The 18,489-nt window shown below is 52.6% G+C and overlaps 1 protein-coding gene across 2 annotated transcripts; it reads right to left on the bottom strand.

Moving 5' to 3' along the window:
- Positions 1-320: 320 nt before the first annotated feature.
- ZDHHC9 (zinc finger DHHC-type palmitoyltransferase 9) lies at positions 321-16,805 on the bottom strand. Of its 2 annotated transcripts, none has more exons than XM_064517984.1 (10): positions 16,706-16,805; positions 16,124-16,392; positions 7,084-7,244; positions 6,353-6,511; positions 5,237-5,374; positions 5,043-5,089; positions 4,641-4,745; positions 4,222-4,325; positions 3,515-3,683; positions 321-2,737 (listed from the first exon to the last, which is right to left on the bottom strand). In XM_064517984.1, the coding sequence occupies exons 2-10, from the start codon at positions 16,288-16,290 to the stop codon at positions 2,633-2,635; spliced, it is 1,155 nt and encodes a 384-aa protein (XP_064374054.1). In that variant the 5' UTR covers positions 16,291-16,392; positions 16,706-16,805; the 3' UTR covers positions 321-2,632. The 2 variants fall into 2 exon arrangements, with proteins under 2 accessions (XP_064374054.1, XP_064374055.1); XM_064517985.1 differs by lacking the exon at positions 16,706-16,805 and adding an exon at positions 14,228-14,339 and having other exon boundaries at positions 16,124-16,257.
- Positions 16,806-18,489: the final 1,684 nt, after the last annotated feature.

Below are 18,489 nucleotides of genomic sequence, written 5' to 3'. Positions count from 1 at the left end.
TCTTACCTGCACCAAGGGCTTGGGGAAAGGGCTGGGGAGCCTTGCACTGAGGCTGCAGTCAATTCAAAGTCTCCCAGGACCCCCCGATGGGCTCCGTCACTGCTCGGTGCAGGCCGCAGAGCCTTCTCACCACCACCCCCTTCCTTTCAGCCACCGCGAGGGACCAGCGGGACTCAGAAAACACAGAGGCTGCCTTGGCCACACCACGGAAGCGTAAGACACGGGCTGAAGAGCTGCCGGGGAAAGGCAGCAGCCTGGTTTTTCTGTTTGTTTGTTTGTTTTTGAGGGGGGGGCACACACAGACAGACAGAGGCAGAGGCTACAGCTCAGCCATTTTTTCAAACCAATTAAGTTTCCTTCATTGTTTCAAAAAAAAAAAAAAAGGCCCCAAAACAAAACAACAACAAAAAAACCCCAACCGCCCCCCCCCCCCAAACTTCCTTCACGGAGAACCTGAACAGAGCAGACAGGAACCACAGGTGCAGGCAGCATCCGCAACTGCCCCAGCAGGCAGCACTCGACACATTGCGTTAGAAAATAGATTAGTAAAACTGAAAAATACACTTTTTCGCAACAAGTTTGAGATTTGGTCAGTAGCGTGTTGGGGCAGATGTGAGAGGCCGGGGGAGGAGGGGGGGCTCCCACCCCAGAGCCCAGCACAGAGGGGCACACGCCGGGGCAGGGCACAGCACCCCAGGGCGAGCGGCGAGAGCCGGTGCTAGCCCCGGGACCCCAAACCCGGCTTGTGCCCTGCCAGGAGGGACGGGACGGGTCTGCCCATCTGGCTGAAGGGCGGCAATGGCTGCAAAGTGGAGCAGTTTTGGCCCTGCTCGAGGTGGGACAGGAGCAGCTCCTCCCCAGGTAAAAGCCTGGGGGGGAGCAGCTCAGGCCAGAAGCAGGGCCAAGCCAGGTGGGGATTAGCTGGCCAGCCCCAGGGCAGCAGCTCTGCCCTCTCACCAAAGAGGCAAGTCCTCAGCACTCCTGTAGGCAGGACAGGGAGGGAGGGCAGCACCAGTCGCCACATTAACACCATTTCACCCACTGCCCAGCAAGGCGCAGGTCAACACTGCAAGGAGCTAGGGAAGAGGAGTGAGGAACACAGGGCTCCGGAGGGACCAGCTGCTCCTCCTCTTTCAAGACAGCAGGTGGAGGACAAAGTGATTTAAAGTGTGAGGCCAGGGAGGGAGGAACAACTCCTTCAAAGTCTCCTGGGACGGAGAGGGAAGCGTCACAGAGAAACAAGCAGGACTGCCCTGACAGGGCCCTCCTGTGACAGCCGCTGTCTGTCACCCACTCCCTTCATGTCTGCAGGGACACAGAAGCACTGGCCCCACGAGGCAGGGAATGGAGAATGCCAGTGCAAAAAATGGTCTTTCTTCCACCTCCAACCGTTGCGGGGAAGCGCTTTGCCTCTCAGACACAAAGCCAGCCCAGTCCAGCCACCAGAGGCATCAACAGGCCCAAGACTGGGAACGCTGCAATGGAGGGGGTCCCCTGCCACAGGGCAGAGGTTCCCCACCATTGCTCGGCCCCAGCATCTCCTTTCTCTCTTGGGGTGGTGCAGATGGTTGACATTGAACGGCTAGTCCCATAAGAGCCAGCAGGACCTAGAGAGGATTCAAGACCCTGAAAGCCAGTCATGGATGGCTGAGAAATGGCTGGAGAGAGGAGGGGAGGTAGGAATCAGGGCCGAGCTTCTACAGAGTAAAGGGTGATTGGTGTGCCACAGCCTTGCAGGAAAGGGGGAAGGAGCATCTGTGCTCGGAGCGGGTGCCCGGAAACAAATTCTGCTCCAGCCCTGGTGAGAGAGCCAGGGACGCAGGCAGACCCTCTCCTTCTGCTCAACACAGCCCTCGCACAACGGTCCTGCGACGGGCACGGGGTGGAGTCAAGCAGCAGGAAGGCGGGCTGCCCCCCTCCTTCCCCTGAGCCCCCAGTTACACACAAGCCCCAGAGAAAAGATGGGAGGGAGGGCCCACGCCATGACTGCTCTCGCACCTGCTAAGTCACATTAAAAGAGGGAGTATGGGAAGGAAGCTACTTTAAAAAGTGTTGTCAGCAGAACACCTTCCCAGTCGTTTTGGCCCTTTCGGCACCAAAATGTCTCCTGACAACCCCTGCCACGTTAACCAATAAAACAATGCCACAAATTAGAGGAAGGAGGGAGGAGGGGAGAGAGGACGTTACTGCCATAATTGCTTTCCCCTTCCCATCAGGATTCCTCAGCAGCAGGGAGCAGGCCAACCCTGCTGTCACTTCTGAGCTGCTCGGCCACAAGTCATCTGGTCAGAGAGTTGGGGCCAGACGGAGGGACAGACCAGGCCACCGAGCTGGCTTTTAGCACTGAGGACAACCTGCAGAGCAAGAGGTCCTGCCTCGACCTGCAGGGAGACCAGCTTCAGTGGTGGTGAGCGCCTCTTAATGATCAACACGGGCTACTCACACTTATTATCCTTTGACATCATGCAGGGCCAGTGCCAGCCCGCACTGCCTGCAAATCGAGGTGAATAACGACTAAAGCAAAATGGCCATGAGGAATCGCTTGCCTGCCATCCAGCCCATCTCCTCCTCTCCTCAATCACTTCCAGCTTTGATTAGACAAAACAAGAAAGTTCTCCCTTTCAAACAGAGGCTAGTGCTCTGCTTGCCCAGTGTCCTGGGATGGGATCGGGAGCTCCCCAGCCGGCGGCTGCTTCTCCTCTGGCATCTCAGTATTGCTCAGGGATGGCACAGGGACCTGGAGAGAAAAGAGAGTAGAGACTCACATGAGTATGCCCCAACACAGAGCATCTGTTTGTCCACACAGACACTTGGCCCAGCTGCCCTGCAGCCACTGCCTCCAGCCTCAGCAGGCAGAGGTCCAAGCTGTGCTCAGGGAAAGAAGAACATGGGTCGAGCCAACAGGCAAAACAGCAGCTTCATAAAGATGTGGAGCATGGGCAGCTATAGGACCGTTCCAGCCAGTTGTCTGGACTGTTTCCACTACAGAAATAGACAGCTCCTGCTCAAGCAGGGGAAGGCCGAGTTCCCTTCTCAACATGCTCACAGAATAGTGTAGGTGGAAAGGGCCCTCTGGAAGGCTGTCGTCCAACCATGTCCTCAAAGGAGGGCTGCTTTCAAAGCTAGAGCAGGCTGCTCAGGACCGTGAATCTCCAATGAAGATTCCCCAATCTGTCAGGGTCTGTCCCAGCGAGACCCCTTCGGCTTGCACTCAGTGCCAGAGTAAGACACCTGCAATCTCCCATCCCTCCTCAACTCCTTTGCTCTTGACCTCCAAGGGCACCAGTTCATTCCCTTTGAGGTTGGCCTAGGGATAGGAACCAAGAGGAGCTCAAGCACCCTCCCAGCCAGTTCCAGAGGGATGCTTGTTTCCAGGGCCAGACCACAACAAGTCTCCTTGCCAGCAGCATCTCAGCAAGGCCCCAAATGTCACTTTGTTCCTGTCATGTCATGTTCTCAGCTTTCTCCGAGTAGACCTGTCCCACTCACACCCCACATAGAGGAAATCACTCACGGCACTCTGATGAGGAAGGCTGCCGTCGTTCTGCTGAGCACTGCTCTCCTCTGGCTGCCCACAGGGGCCCTGAGCAGCGGTGGGCTCCTGAGCACCAGGCCCCCGCGTGCACGTCTCCTCCTGAGCCGTGCTTTCCTCTTGCTGCAAGATGCCCCGTCTGTCTAAGACACTGCAAGAACAGTATCACACAGTCAGACCAGTGCCTCACCCAAAGCCAACTTCTCCTAGCAGGACAAGTGCTGGCAGAAGACAAATGTTAAGGGAAGCTGTTCTCCCACCCAGGACAGGCTGTGCACAGCCTAAACCTGGTCTGTAGCACCTAAGTTTCTCCTGTGAAAACCAAACACCCCAGAGAGCAGCCCAGTTCGGAGACCGGGTGTCCCACCAAAATGAGCCACCTAGGAACAATCTCTTCTCCCTACTCTACCCCAAGGAAGGGAAGTTGCTGCTCCAACTGCTTCCCAAGCACATGGGGTTAGGGAGCACATTGCAAGCTTGAGTGACTGGACACATGCAAGGAAGGCAACAGAAGATCTTCCTCCACAGGGCTGTGCGTGAGCTGGCTGGCTGTGCCCCAACTAGCCTCCAAATGCCCTCAACACACAGAGCTGGCAAAAGGGAGCCAGGTCTTTTACCCAAAAAAAAGGAGAGCTCCTCAGAGTCCTGCTCTGGAGGAAGAAGAGCTGGCCTGCCCTTTCAGAGCTTACCTGGGGGGCAGAGGCCCACACAGAACCTCACAGCAGTTCTTCACTATGTTGCCATGGCTGTAGGGATTCTGCACGCGGTTCTTCCCAGTCCATGACCCCTTAATCTGCAACGTACACGACACAAGCTCAGAGCTGCAGAACAAGCCACCCCTATCACCAGGTGAGTTCAAGAGCCCTTGTGCCTTGCTCACACACAAGCAAAGAAGGGCAGGGCTGCTTGCCTCAGCAAAAGTCTGCCCTGCATGGGCAGGGACAACTCCGCTGCTTCTCTAAGCCACTGCTCCACTGAGAGCTGCCCTCTGCCCACAGAGCCCTGCCTCAGCGTGAGCAGAACATGTCAGCAGGTTGGACGCAGCTGTGACACACGGAGGAACTGAAGGGAAATGGAGACGGCTCAGGGGAACAGAAAGACTACTTACGTCTTCATTGGTTGTCTGGTTCAGCGCCACCAGGAAGGTGTGGAACCCAGTTAACCCCACCACTGACCACAGGGTGAAGAAACAAATGAGCACCTCCAGGACAGTGAGAACACAGTTAAGGACTGGGAACAGCCTGGGATTACACCCACTCCCACCCTAGCTGTATCCCTACACCCAGGCACACTAGCCTACTTCTCTTATCCTTTGCCCAGACATTGCTTTCTGCTTCACCCATCCCCCAAAAGCCACAAAACTGTTCCTTGCTTTGTAAACAAAGGAGAAAATGCCCTGAAAGACTCCCTAGGGAAGCCTGGGCATGAAGTCTCCAATTCCTCCATAACATAGCTCACACTTCCCCAGGCGTTGGAGAAGCCAACTCTCCTGCGCTGTGGAAGGATATGTCCCTGGGGTTTCCTTCAACGTGTTCAGGAACCCAATCTTCAGAGATTCTGATGAAACAAAAGAAAGAGGCATTTGGTCTCTGGGACATCACGCTGAACCCAGTTCCCTTTCCCACTCCATCACCTTCTGGGTCTGCAACATCCTCCCTCACCCTTAACCAGCCCAGCCAACCACCTCTCTGCAGCTAGACTCACTCAGTGCCACGTAGACTATGTTGAAGGTGAAGATGTAGATGGTGAGGAGTGAGAGCGAGAGGATGAAGAGGTAGAAATAGCGGTAGTTCCTCTTCCCCACGCAGTTGCCCACCCAGGGACAGTGATGGTCGAAGCGCTCTGTGAAAGCAAAAATGAGATCAGTGCTGCTCTGGTGTGGTCCTGCCTACAAGCATATTCCTGCACCCCAGACTCAAAAGTTTACAAAGCTGAGAAGAACTCCCTGGGCCATCAAGTCCAACCCTCTGCCAACTGAGAGCCCCCTACCAGAAGTAAAAGGAGAGGCCAGGTAAGAGAGCACAAAACTGTTTTACTGATGAGTGAGTTTACACATTATGATAAAATCTAAGAGGTCGGCCCCATGCACGTCTTCTCTCACAGAAGCCTGATGTATAATGACTTTAGCTAGAGCAGCATATAGGTTAGATGAAGGGCTAGGGTTTCAGAAGTTCTTATCTAACCCACGTGCTGCTTTAGTCCTCCAGAATTATTAGAGGAGGGCTCAACAAGCTGCACAAACACTCAAAGGGATGGTAACCTGCATAGGAAGACAGGGATCAAAAAGAATAGGATTTCTTCCTTAAGAACGGATGCTGGATATGGACTAATGAGGATACACAAAAGGGCTATGAGAACTTCTGCTATGCAGTAGGAGAAACACAAAAGGGGCACTCAGTGAAACAGCAAAATCGCCAAGTGATCGGCTCCCAGTTGAAGCAAGGAGCTGTTTTCACACAACACGCAGCTCTCCAGTGAAACCCTCTAGCCAGCAATTCAGTGAAGTTCAGAAATAGATTGTGCATTTATATAAATGTTAGACTTATATTAGACTAATTATTGTCAAAGCAGTACTGGCAAAGATGAACCATCTGGCTTGAGGTTCTGCGCAAATCTCCAGCTCCTTGGGCTTAAGATGAAGCAGTTTGTCCTCATCTGTCCAGCCAACACTGTCCCGCGCTTCCCTCCATTGCTGCTGGAAGTGGGCACAGTGTGAGACTAGATATGGAGTGAGACCAGGTCCAGATCTTCACCCGTTCTGTTCCAGACGCTCTCATGTAACGCACAGACGATGGAGCAGGCATGGCCTCTTCTACTCACCCACACAGTTGTCGCAGATGCTGCAGTGAGAGGCACGGGGCGGACGGAAGATCTTACATGTGTAACAATACTTCAGCTTCACTATCTGGTTGTTGATCTGGAAGTTTTTAATCCGTGGGGGTGGGCGCTGACCCTGTGGCACAGTCCCATTGGTGGCCTCTGAGAGCAAAAACCAAGCAGGCATCAGACTTGCTGCTATGACACAACAGGCCCAGAAAAGCTCTCCTCCCTCACTCTACCAGCAGGATCAGAGCCTGCTGGGTCTAGAGCCAGCAGCTGCAGTTCTCCCTGCACATTCCAGAGCCAACCTGGGAGTTCGGAGCCAGGCAAAGAGATGCCAGACCTTTGCCAAGTGAACAGACAAGGAGAAAAATCATTGCTTGGACATGCATGTGCCAAACTCTCTCTCTACCTGAAATATCAAGTGACTCACAACAAGCTTCCTGCACCCCTTTCTGAGAGCAAACTGGTGTGTTTGTCTATACACAGCTACAAGAGAAAAAACAGTTTGTGAGAAGGCCCCAGTTTGGGGAAGCGAAGCAGGTACACCACACCATCCTTTTGAGACAAGCAGAATTAGCCGGCAGTTGGCAAGATTTGAGACAATCCCCATTTCTGGGGGGCCAGCAGGGAAGAAAGGCTCTGCACCGGATCCAGCCCATAGGTACACCAGAAACACACAGGCTAGTACAGCTATCACCAGTGTAACTGGCTCTAGCCTCAGCACTCACCAATCTCCATTTCGATGAAGGCTGCTTCGTCAGGCAGGGCTCTCGGGATCACCCCAGGATCGCTGAAGCTTGTTCGCAGAAGCGTGGCCATGGCGAATAAGAAGAGAACTGCTGCAAACACGGGGATGGCTGGAGACAGTTGGACTGCCAGGTATCGACACCTGCAGAGAAATGCCAGGAGGTGATGAAGCACACCAAAGTGAGGCCCATATGAGCCAGGGCCTTAAAATCTGGCATCAGAGCCCAGACTTCTGCATCCCCGTTATAGCTAGAGAGACTGTTCAGCACTTCCTTCCGACCCCAGCCACCACAGAGTAACATCCCTGGGGCAGCTGTAACAACCACGATCAGAAGTACTACGTTTTTAATCAGCTAGACTACAGTATACAGCTCAGCATTTAATTTTGTTTCCAGCTCCATTTTATTCAGGGCGATGTGTGACAAACAAACATGCAACCCGCCGGCTCAAAGGCCAGGCTCGCAGGAGCGTGCCTAGAGGACACGCTGCAGGTAGCTGCCAACAGACCCAGCTTCTAGGAGAAGTGCCCAGGGCTTTGTCTGCGAGACCACCACCGGAGCCAAAAGGCATGGAACAGCACAGGAGAAGTGGGGACCTCTGATTTTTCCCTAAAAAGACAGCTTCCGCTGCCACGTGATTACTTTCCAAGGATTAACCGCATCCTGTGCTCTCGCTAAAAGATTCACTTAGAAGTGCAGTGTTCTCGCACAACAGAACATCTGGCCTCCTTTACTTTTCTGAAGCAAGGGACTTGAAGGCTCCAAATAAAGCAGAAAGGGTCTTTCCATGCCTGCCCCAAGATAACATCAGCTTAAGAAAGGAAAAGAAAAAGCAAGCTTCATAAGATGTAACCAGGAAACAGATGAGTAAAGGCCTTAATCCCATACACGCGTAATACCTACCTAGACCCTCCAGGCTCACCCCTACCTTGCACTGCCCACTCTAGAAGGGTAATCTCCACAAACATCATGAGGAGTCTTCAACCAGAAAACCAACACTAAGATCAGGGCACTTATTTAGTCACAGCAACACAAGACACCAGTACGGACAAGGCTTTTCCAGCAGAAAGCATGGCTTGAGCAAATTAACTTAGCTCAACAACACTAACAGTTTGTTTGCTTTTAAATACAGAGAGGCCTAAAAAGAAATCTATGTTGCTAATCCCCTTGATTGAGACAGTGCAAAGGGAGGAAGGAGAGTAATCTTATTATGCCTCACATCACTTCTAGACCCCCCCCCCCATAAGTGCACCTTTTAGGCACTGCAGGACAGGCCATACAGAAGGCCTATACAAAAGTCATGCTTTAGAGTGGCATTGGGCAGAACAAATAGATTTTTAATCTGGTTCCTTCAGAAAACACTGTTTACATTGGGAAAAGTTCCTACAAGCTTAATGGAAATTCAACCCAAACCCTAACATCTGGGTGAAATTTCATCTTTCCCTGCAAGCCTTGCATCTTCAGCTTCCTGCCACTGAAGCTGGGTACCCAGATGTTGGAGTGATACCTGACCTTGCAGAGATGGATCCAACCCAGACTCCTGTTCCCACCCACCGGCACCCAGTTGCTCTCCAAGAAAGTTTAAGGCTATTTTGGTAAAAGGCTTGGAATTATCCTCTCCAGTGGATTTGTCATCCTCATCAAGGGAATTTTTATGCCATTTGTAGGATTCATTGTTCAATTTTGGATGGTCTTCTTATCCGTATCTTCTCTGAATGCTATGAAGTTTTTAGCTCCAACAGGCTCTTTTGCAGAGACAAAATTCTGCAAACTCATCATTCACTGCAGGAAGGCTCATCAGATCTTAATTTGCCATTGCTTGATTTCAGTGACTGTCTGCTTTGTGCAATGAGGTTCAGAAACCAAACACACACACTCTGAGCCAAGAGCTACACTGCCGTATACTTTGGCCACAGCTGCAAAAAGAAGTGTCCACAGTGCTGCACAGAGCCTCTCCTCCAAACCAGTATGGTTAATTTTAGACACTACAAACTCTGTAATTACTTAACACAACACAGCCTTTAAAGTTGTCCACGTGCAAAGCACTCACGGCATTTGAAAAGCTACACTGAGCAGTCAAAGGGCTGGACTTACTGTCTTAAAACAGCCTAAGATAACTTTGGCTTCCCTTTGCAAGGACAAAGTCTAGAAAGAGAGCTGCACGTCTGTCACCAATTAAACAGCAACTCAGATCTGTTGTTGGGAAGGAATATAGGTTTATTCTCGTAAAAGCTGGACACTAAGTCTGCCTCAAAGGCCTGGAACTTGCCCCCTTGCCCAGCTGACATGACAGCTTTTATGCACTGTTGCAACAGCAAGGACATATTATGGACTTAAAAAATGGATGCATGCTGTTAAAATGGTGTTAAAGTTGAGCCGAAATTGTGCCAGAGCTTCTAGACTCAGATATATACTAACATCTTCATAAGTTTCTTAACTGTACTGTGGACAAAGAGATTTATTACCTGCAAGCACATGATCTGTGCTGGGTGTACTCTTCCAGGCACAGATCCGAAAGCTTTACAGAACAGCACTCAGGAATAAGCAGGATTAGTCCTTGCAGCGACCTGTGTGTTCCCTGCTCAGTCTGCTCACAAGCACAAGCGTGGGATGTGACTCATGCGCTGCTGACCATTTCCTACGAATCTCTCGGTAAGAAAACCTGCCCTCTGGGGACGCAGCAAGTCCTACTGCCGCTGAGGTACAGTAGGAGTAGCCTCAAGATTAATGGTACCACATTGCAAAGTAGAATGGGAAGAAGCTCGCAATTTTTAGAGATGGCAGATCTGCACACTACCATCCTTTCCTCCACAGCAGGAAAAACAGCACTGTCCAGCCTGTATTTAGGCCCTTCCTTTTTGCTCCAAGCGTGGTACGAGTACGGGACAGATTAGGTCCCCAGTGCAGAAGGAAAGAGTAGCCAACCCAGACAGATTGCAAGTCTGTCCGGAGTTGCGTAGGTGGGAGGACAGGGACAAAACCCCCGAAGACAACAGACGCCTGTCATCCTATCCGATGGTGAAAAGATATCTAGAAACTCGCAGCCTGAAGTATTAATGTTAATCAACTCCTTGAACAGCCATTCACTGGAGCGCGTGAGATCTCTCTTCAGCTGCGCCATTATTCGCTTGTCATTGTCTCTCCGGGACAGAGCAACCATCCAGGCGCTGTGCCGGATACTCGAACCCCGTAACTCAAACGCGCCCTGGCACAGCAGGGGCTGAGCAGATGCCTTCTGCTTTCTCAGGTGACAGCGCTAATAGCATCGCTGTATCACCCTGCCCTGCTACAGTCCGGAGGCAAGGTCAAAGATTTTAGAGCTAGACAAACCACCCGCAACACCGAAACTGCCGGAGCTGCATCCCGAGACTCGACGCTTAGCCCACCGCATGCCTCCCACCCCTCCTTGCACCAGAAACAAGCACCGACATGACAGAGCCAGTTTTTAAAAAGGTATCTTTCCGAAAACACGCCCAGTGCACGCTCCACAGCAAAGAAAGCCAAGCACCTTTCAGAACGGCCAAGCAACAGATCACGCCACCACGGGAGGTTTTGATGTGGCACTTACTAGCCCAGAGAGTATTTGTTCTAAGCCTAGTCTACAGCACAATTAGGCTCAGTAATTCATTTACATCAGTAAGTGACAGGCATTTTAAAGATCTTTTGTTTGGGAAAACTAAGAGTCAACAGAGACCTACTGTTGGGATGTAAGGATGGATATGTGCTCCCCAGCCCCCACCCCTTGACACATCTACGTTCTTGAGCGTCTTGTCATCTAATATTGGATAGCACGGCGTTATTGCAACATATCACAGAAGGGGTGGTTTGAGAAAAGCTCACACAAAGAAATCATTAGAACAGAGAGGAAAAAAAGATTGGAGAGAAAAAAAAAAAGCAGCAAGAAGCAACAGATGGGAGGATGCTATGAGTTTATGGAGCAATGATTGATTATTTTGAGAATGTTTCAGAAGGTTCATTGCAACCGGCACATTAAGCAAAGTTCCAGAGGAAGGGAAAAACAAACATGCCAGTCCCAATGAGAGTGGACTTAAGCCACGTTCGTCAGGCAACACATCTCATGATCAGGTCCCTGCAGAGTTTGGTGCAAGATCTGTGCTATGATTCACTTAAATGTCATTTGCAAATCATCTATTTACTTTCTTAAACTAATGTGCAACCAAACTGTGTACTTGTCATGAACGATAACAAAGCAAAGCAGTATCTTTACAAAATGTTCGACCCTCATTAGAAAGGACCTGCAGAGCACTTACAGTCATCTGCATCTCCCAGATTTGGGAAGATTTCCAGCAGTTAATGTACTTACTGTAAGCATGGAAACTGGTCTTCTAAAAATCTGGGCAACTGGTGCACTGTAATGCTACCGCTTGGGGTCATTTACCAGGCAGCGTTCAGGCAGAGCAGGAGCTGTCTAGAGAAGCTGTCTGCATCTATCAACAGTGATGCAGAAAATGCTTGCTAGAGACTCAGTTCAAGTGCAGTTTCCCAGCCAGCTCACTCCAGGCATTCCCAACCTAACCAATACAGCAACTGATTTTACACGGAAGACAAAAGTTACACGGAAGTTATTGTTCTTTTCCCAGCTGTACTCAAATCTCTGCACAAATAGGGATGTGGTACTTTGAGATCTGCGTAGGAAACGGTGCTGTTGCAGAGGACATGCACACTACAGGGGTGCTTCCATCAGTGGGGCTTTCCTGGCTGAAGTCCTTAAGATACATGCGCCAGGCAATGAAGAACGCTCTCCAGTTCTTGTTTCAGACAGACAAGCTGACATTAAAAAGGTGATGAGACTTCAGCACTTGCAGGTAGAGGTTGGTGAGAAAAAGGAAGCAAAGTTTTTATTTTGAAAAGGATGCCACATACCAGACAAATGGTACACGATTCAAAAAAATGGGAGCAGCTACTCTCAAAGAGAAGCCCATTCTCACGAGCCAAATAAACTGAACTCTGGAGGCAGAATTTACCCCTACCAGAGAAAGTAAAAATATTAAAAAGCAATTATTAATTTTGCATAAATTTTGACAGTGCTTGACACAAACCTAATTGGATATGAAAGATATCTTCAGAAGCACATATTATCAATGCAAAACCCTGGAGACGTGGGTTTTGGAAAAGAGGGGGAAAAAAAAACAAGAAAACCCAGAAAAGTAAGACATATGAAGTGTCAACATAAGTAGTTCCACTCACCAGAAAACAAAGCAATTTTAATCTCTAATAGCTAAGAAGGCAGAAAGAATAGAGAGATAAACGCACTTGGTTATTGGAAAAGCAAACAGCAGTCATTTCTGGAGCCTGGCATTGCAGGCACTGCCTTGCCTATATCATTTACAAATGTTGAGTGTTTAATTTTATGTTGAAAAGCTCAAGACAAAAAAAGAAATCCATTTCTCTAGGTTCTGGAGAGCTGAAAGCCTTTGACTTAAGGAGAGCCAGTACTGCCACACTGGTAAACTGCAAAGATAAAGTGTCCAGAAGTCGAAGAGAGGCTGTTACCTCCCATCACCCTAATTCCAAAAACTATCTCACAAGTGTTTGACTTCTGCTTCTCTTCATGCTCGGATACTAGAAGCATAGTTAGATAACTAAGTGTCCTCACACAAGAGCTTACATATCCAGTAAGTGTCTAAAAATAATGCAAACAGGATATTAAACATAATTTTATGCGACACATCATGGTCGTAGAGTAGATCTGATTAAATATAGGTCTCAGATACTGCAGGGACCATTCTCAGCCTTGATACAGTGGAAGGTGCTTTCTGTTACCTCTGTGGTAACAGAGGTGCCCTTGGACAGAGGACTCCAGTCACTGCAGATCACTCCCTCAGAAGTCGGCACAACTATATGGCCCTCTGCTTTATCTGAAAGGGAGGAGCCGGAACTTCAGGTAGAATATTGATAACTGGAATCAGTCCTCCAGGTCTCGTTCTTTCCCAGATGAAAGCATGAATGCAATTCCAGGTCACGGCTCTACGGGCTAGAGAATAAAAACATAAAAATTCCCGCATGCAGGGCTGAGTTGGCTTCAGACCATTTCACTGGAGATGCAGCAGATCAGCCAATGGCATCGGACCTCCTTGAAAAAAATTACCACCAGCAGCAGCCAAAAGAGAGACGCTGTCATTTCGCGGCTGGGGAGGACTCTTTCAGCGAGGAAGGCTGCTTATCTCGTGACGTACGATGCCAGTCACCATCGGTTCGGCAGCAACAATGTTTGTAACCGGAGCCAAGCCACAGCAGCCTGGAGGGCAAGCATCAAACCAGCACTGGCTCAGATTGTGTAACAAGACATTTTCTGACTCCAGGCATCCCCAACTCTTGTTTAGACAAGGTGTGACTGCGCAAGTGATTCAGCTGAATGAAACAAGCATTCAAAACACTGGCATCCCTGCAGTTAGCGTACAGGAATTAAAAAGACTCCTCCACCCACCTCATTCTGTCTCTCTCCAAAACCGAACTCTTAACAACTGGAATCCTTCCTCTGAAGGACTAACTTTAAGCAGGAAACTGAATTTCCACACAAACACCAAAGCATCTGCCAAAAGCAGAAAAGAATGGATAACAGACTTGGCAAAAGATAAAAAAAATCAGACCGAGACTGTTCTGCAAACCACTCAAATGCACATTGAAGACATAAAAGGTAAATGGGGCTCTCGAAGTCATGTTGATTGGCCTCTCAGTTTGGTCGGTGAAATAGAGACATTTTGGTGTGATTATGGTTGGAAAGGTAACACTTCATTCTTATCCCTGCCGCAAAATTCCCAAATTCAAAAATTCCAAACAATATCAAAACAAAACCATCTCTTTCAAACAGAAAACATTCAGTCATTTTGCTCTGAAGGCATCAAAATGAGTGTTTTAGATTTTCCAAACTTTTCCCATTCTCCCCAGTCAAAACCATTCAGCAACGTCAACTCAAATCCACAAATGATTCTGCTTCCAGCAGAACGTCACCGTGGCAGGCAGCTGTCACAAAGATGACCCTCCAGCTTTACTCAGGAGGCAAGTGCTGGACGTCTCCCCGCGAGCAAGAACACGAGCAATTGCTCCCAAGGCCTCTCACAGCAGAGGAAAGGGGTGGCATCTCTAAGAATTTCCAGTCACATACCTGCTACGCTTACAGCCAAACTAATCCATCACGCTGCCAGCTCTACCGACACAGCCTAGGACAGGAAACGCAAGCGTGGTTTGTTCTGCCTCACGCATAGCCACGACAGGGCCTGCAAAGGGCAGATGGTAAGGGTAAAAACAGCAGAAAGGACCATTGCTTTACTCTCATGCTGAGGACGAGCTCCACAGGGAGCAAGAGCAATTATCCCTTGCAGTGAATGTTTCTGGAGCGGTCACACTTATTAATTCTTCCTGCAAGGCAGGAAGTCTTAGCCCTGTTTTTCAGGTGGGAGGGAAAAAAACAGTGGTGACATTTCTTACCTAAGAACCCAGACTGAGTCAGGGATCACTTTGGCTTTTATAAGTGGTTGGGTTTCCCATGTTTTATCATAGTTGTATGACACCTGTCTCCAAAGCCACACAGCAACTAAGCAGAAAAACCAGTCTCGTACCTGACCAAGGCCTGATGTTAGTCATTTCCTCACCTCTGCTTGGCAAGTGTGCCAATGTGGCAAGTCTCTACAGACTGTTCCAGAAAGACCTTTCCAAGGCTGTCAGCAGTACCCCCCAACAAAAGGGGCTAGGGAGGGCAATGCTGAACCAGAGGAAGTCAGGACAAGTTCCCTGGTCTGGGGAAGCTGTCTAAGAGGCCAGCACCTGGGCAGAGCAGCAGAGATAGTCCTGTTTTTCCAAATGCTTCATGTATCTGAAGGAATAACCAGGGCTTACCTAACAAGCAGTTTCCTCCTTGTTTATACTGCCTAGATTGCTTTCCTGGCTTAAAGCTGCATGCACAGCCTTTGTGTTACTCAACACTATTCAGGATCATCACCTCCCTAAGAACAACACAAACATGCTGACGGAGGCAGAGGAAGGAAAGTTTCACAATTACTTAAACTGATCCAAGCGCATCCTCAGGCTCAAAGGGGCAACCCTGCCCCCTCCCCATACCTCACCCCAGTGTTACTACTAGCAGCCAAACACATGCTAATTTGTATTTATTTTTTAGCAGGACTGGTTTCCAGCCAGATCAGTTACCTAACCCAGCTCACTCAAGAGGCAGGCTCACACGGCTGGGCATGGAGGAGCCAGAGGGGAGGGGGAAGGTCCTACTCTTTCAGCAGCAGCAAAGATTTTGGCTGCAGCTCCCCAGGTTGCAGAGCTAATCTAAAAATGGGACAGATCCTCTCCAAACTCCAAGGCTTAAGCTCAAGGGAGGGTCAGCTACAACTCAGCACTCTGCTACAGCTAGTGACCAAGCAGCTGCAGGGTAGGTTGGATCAGAGCTAGACCCCCCACACAAGGAAGCTCATTGCTTTTTTGTTGTGTTAATTCTGCAGCTGAATTACCTCCCCGATCTGACTGACCTGACAGTTGCGCACACCCTGTTGCCAGGGCGAGCAAACAGGCAGGAATGCAGGCCGTGCCCCGGCAGACCAGGCTTACACTGACCTAAGTTGTAGCAGGGATGCGGTCGCGTCCCCTCCGAGCACAGACAAGGAGCGTTCATCTCAATTACCGCCACCTCCAGCTACGCTCCGCACACGGGGCTGCGAGCCCCAATCCCCAGTGCGACAAGCCAACATGGAAACACAGCCCACAGCAGTGAAGAACCAGGGTCATGCCAGGGGCCGATAAGCCTCAGGAGCCGGTGAGGGGGAAAAGCTCCAGAAGGGCCGACCCTCTCCCAAAATCTCAAGGTTCGATCTGTTCGGCGTCGAGAAGCAGGACCCACCACAGACAGCCACGCTAAGCCACGTTCCTCCCCTCCCGCACCCAAATCCACCGAGCAAACCGCAAACCCCGGCCAAAGCCCCTTCCTTGGCCTCAGGCTACAGCTGGCCCTCGGGGCCTGGCAGCTCCTTCCAAGCAGGGCCGGGCCGCGCGGACTCACTCAAAGGCAAAGAAGAGGGCGCAGGTGCCGAGGATGAGGAAGAGCGTCAGGTAGAAGATGCCCTTCTGGCGGGCCATCATGATGCGGCCATCGCAGCAGAAGGTGTTCCTGCCCGGCAGCTTCTCCCATTTCCGAACCACCTTCTTCCTCGCCACCATCACCGACATGGCTGGGCCGTCACAGGGGCCGCGGCGGCCGCCACACGTCCAGGCGCTGCTGCTCCGCCGCCCGCGCCCCCGGCATCCTCGGGGGCGCAGCTCGGCGCGGCGCTGCGGGGAGGGAAGGCGAGAGCAGGTCAGCAGCGGGGCCGGGGGCCGCGGCAGGCCCCGCCGCCGCGCAGGGCGGCCGCCGCCGTGTCAGCCCCGCCGAGCCCCGGGAGGGGGGTCGCCATGGAAACCCCGCGGGACCGGGCGGCGGGGACGGGGGGGGCGCAGGGGCGCGGCCACGGCGGGCCCCAAAGCCGGGGCCCCGAGAGCCGCGGCGGGAAAGGGGCAGGGCAGGGCGGGGCGGGGCGGCCGCCGCCCCACAGCCGCCCCGGGGTGCGGGGGCGGGCGGGCCGGAGGGGGGCCGGGCGCCGCTCACCCCTCGGCCGGTGTCGGCGGTGCCTCGGCGGGCCGGGCGGGCCGCTCACTCCCTCGGCGCTGCGGGAGGGGCCGCCACGCCCCGCGCCGCTGCCGGGGGCGGGGCCTCGGCCAGCCATTGGTCCCGGCCCGCTCGAGGCTCCGCCCCGCCGCGCCGCTCTGCGCCTTCCCATTGGGCACGTTCGGAGTCACTCCGCGCCGCCCCCCCCGCCAGCCCCGGCACGGACAAGGGGAGGCCGGCGCGGGGGCGGGGCCGCCCCGTGCCGGCACGTGGCCGGGGGCGGGGCCTGCGCCGCCGCGGGCGGGGGCCGAGGGCAGGGGGCAGGGCCGGGGGCAGGGGGCAGGGGGCAGAGGGCACGGCCGGGGGCACGGCGGGGCCTCCCGCCGGCACCGGGGCTGTCGCGGCCCCTCCGCCACGGCCAGGGCACGCGCGCAGGCCGGGGGGACGGACAGGGCCAGAGTGGGGTGGAGAGGGCGTGCCGAGGGGGATGGGCAGGGGACAGGCACGGGACGGACACCCAGCAACGCACGGTGTGGGCAGGGGGACAGACGGGACAGACACGAGACAGACACACGGCATGTGCAGGGGACAGACAGGGGACAGACAGTGTGTGCAGGGGACAGACATGGGACAGACACATGGCATGTGCAGGGGACACGGGACAGACACACAGCGTGTGCAGGGGACAGACAGGGGACAGACACACAGCCTGTCTGGAGGAGGCAGCCTGGACGGACACGTAGCATGTCCAGGGGGACGGACGGGCACAGACACACGGTGCGTGCAGGCGATGGGCACGCGACAGCCACCCGGCCAGCCTGACCCAGGGCGGCTGGAGAGCAGAGCCTGTCCGTGCCGCCGGGGACTGGTGGGATTTTCTGCGGGGGGCTGGCTGGTCCTTCAGGGCAGCCACGGGGATCCGGGGGACTGAGTTTCCCTGCTCGCCTCTTCGTGACGGTTCAAGCTCAGCTCAGTCCCGCCCGTGAAGGAGGTGGCACTAGGCTCTGCTCTTCCCTTGCAGCTTCTCAGCCCGACCCACTGAATTTGGAACCAAAAAGCTCCAGTGAAATGAAACTTAAACTCCAGCTGGCTAACTGTGGTTTCACCACACTTCAATAATAACCCAATATATATTCCTACCTTTCCACACCACTGTTTTGCCATCGCAGTGCACATGTCATGCAATCAGCCATTTCCTAATGATTCCCCACCCCAGGATTGTCCAAAAATCTACAGTGAGGTTGTGCTTTTGCCGAAGGCTGGTCCCCCGTCCCCTCTGTGCCCGCTGCCCGTGCTGCCTGAGGATCGGTACTCCATATCCAGAGCAAATCCCCAGGTTCCCCAAGGTGATTTTCTTAAATTCCCGTTTTCCTGCAGCCGTGCCTCCTTCCTGCAAGCCACAGCCTTCTCCTTCTCCCCGCAGGGCAGGAGGTACCCAGAGGAGGAACTTAACGAGCACATTACAGACATTAGCAGTTTTGTGCTCCTCCGGGACACGGAGAGCCCCAGAGTTTTCATTCCAAGCATTCCCAAGGACGAGCCCGAGGAGGAGCTGCTCGGCAGTGCCGGAGATCCCAAACTCCCCGGAAAACGGGGCCATCCCCGGAGGGCAACCGCGCTTGGGGCAGTTGGGCTCCCCGGCTGATGCCCTGGCTGCGTGGACGGGCCAAAAGGCCCCCTAACACCGTGCGCTGTGCTGACGCACATCAAGTGCAGAAATGTTGAAGGGAGAAGGAAATGGTGGGAGGATGTTACTGTTTTTTCCTAAGAGCGGGAAAAAAAAC

The sequence above is a fragment of the Dromaius novaehollandiae genome, chromosome 11 (assembly GCF_036370855.1).
Source record: "Dromaius novaehollandiae isolate bDroNov1 chromosome 11, bDroNov1.hap1, whole genome shotgun sequence".
In the NCBI taxonomy this organism is placed as follows: domain Eukaryota; kingdom Metazoa; phylum Chordata; class Aves; order Casuariiformes; family Dromaiidae; genus Dromaius; species Dromaius novaehollandiae.
Note: the sequence above shows the minus strand (reverse complement) of the source record. Positions and strands in the feature narration are given on the sequence as shown.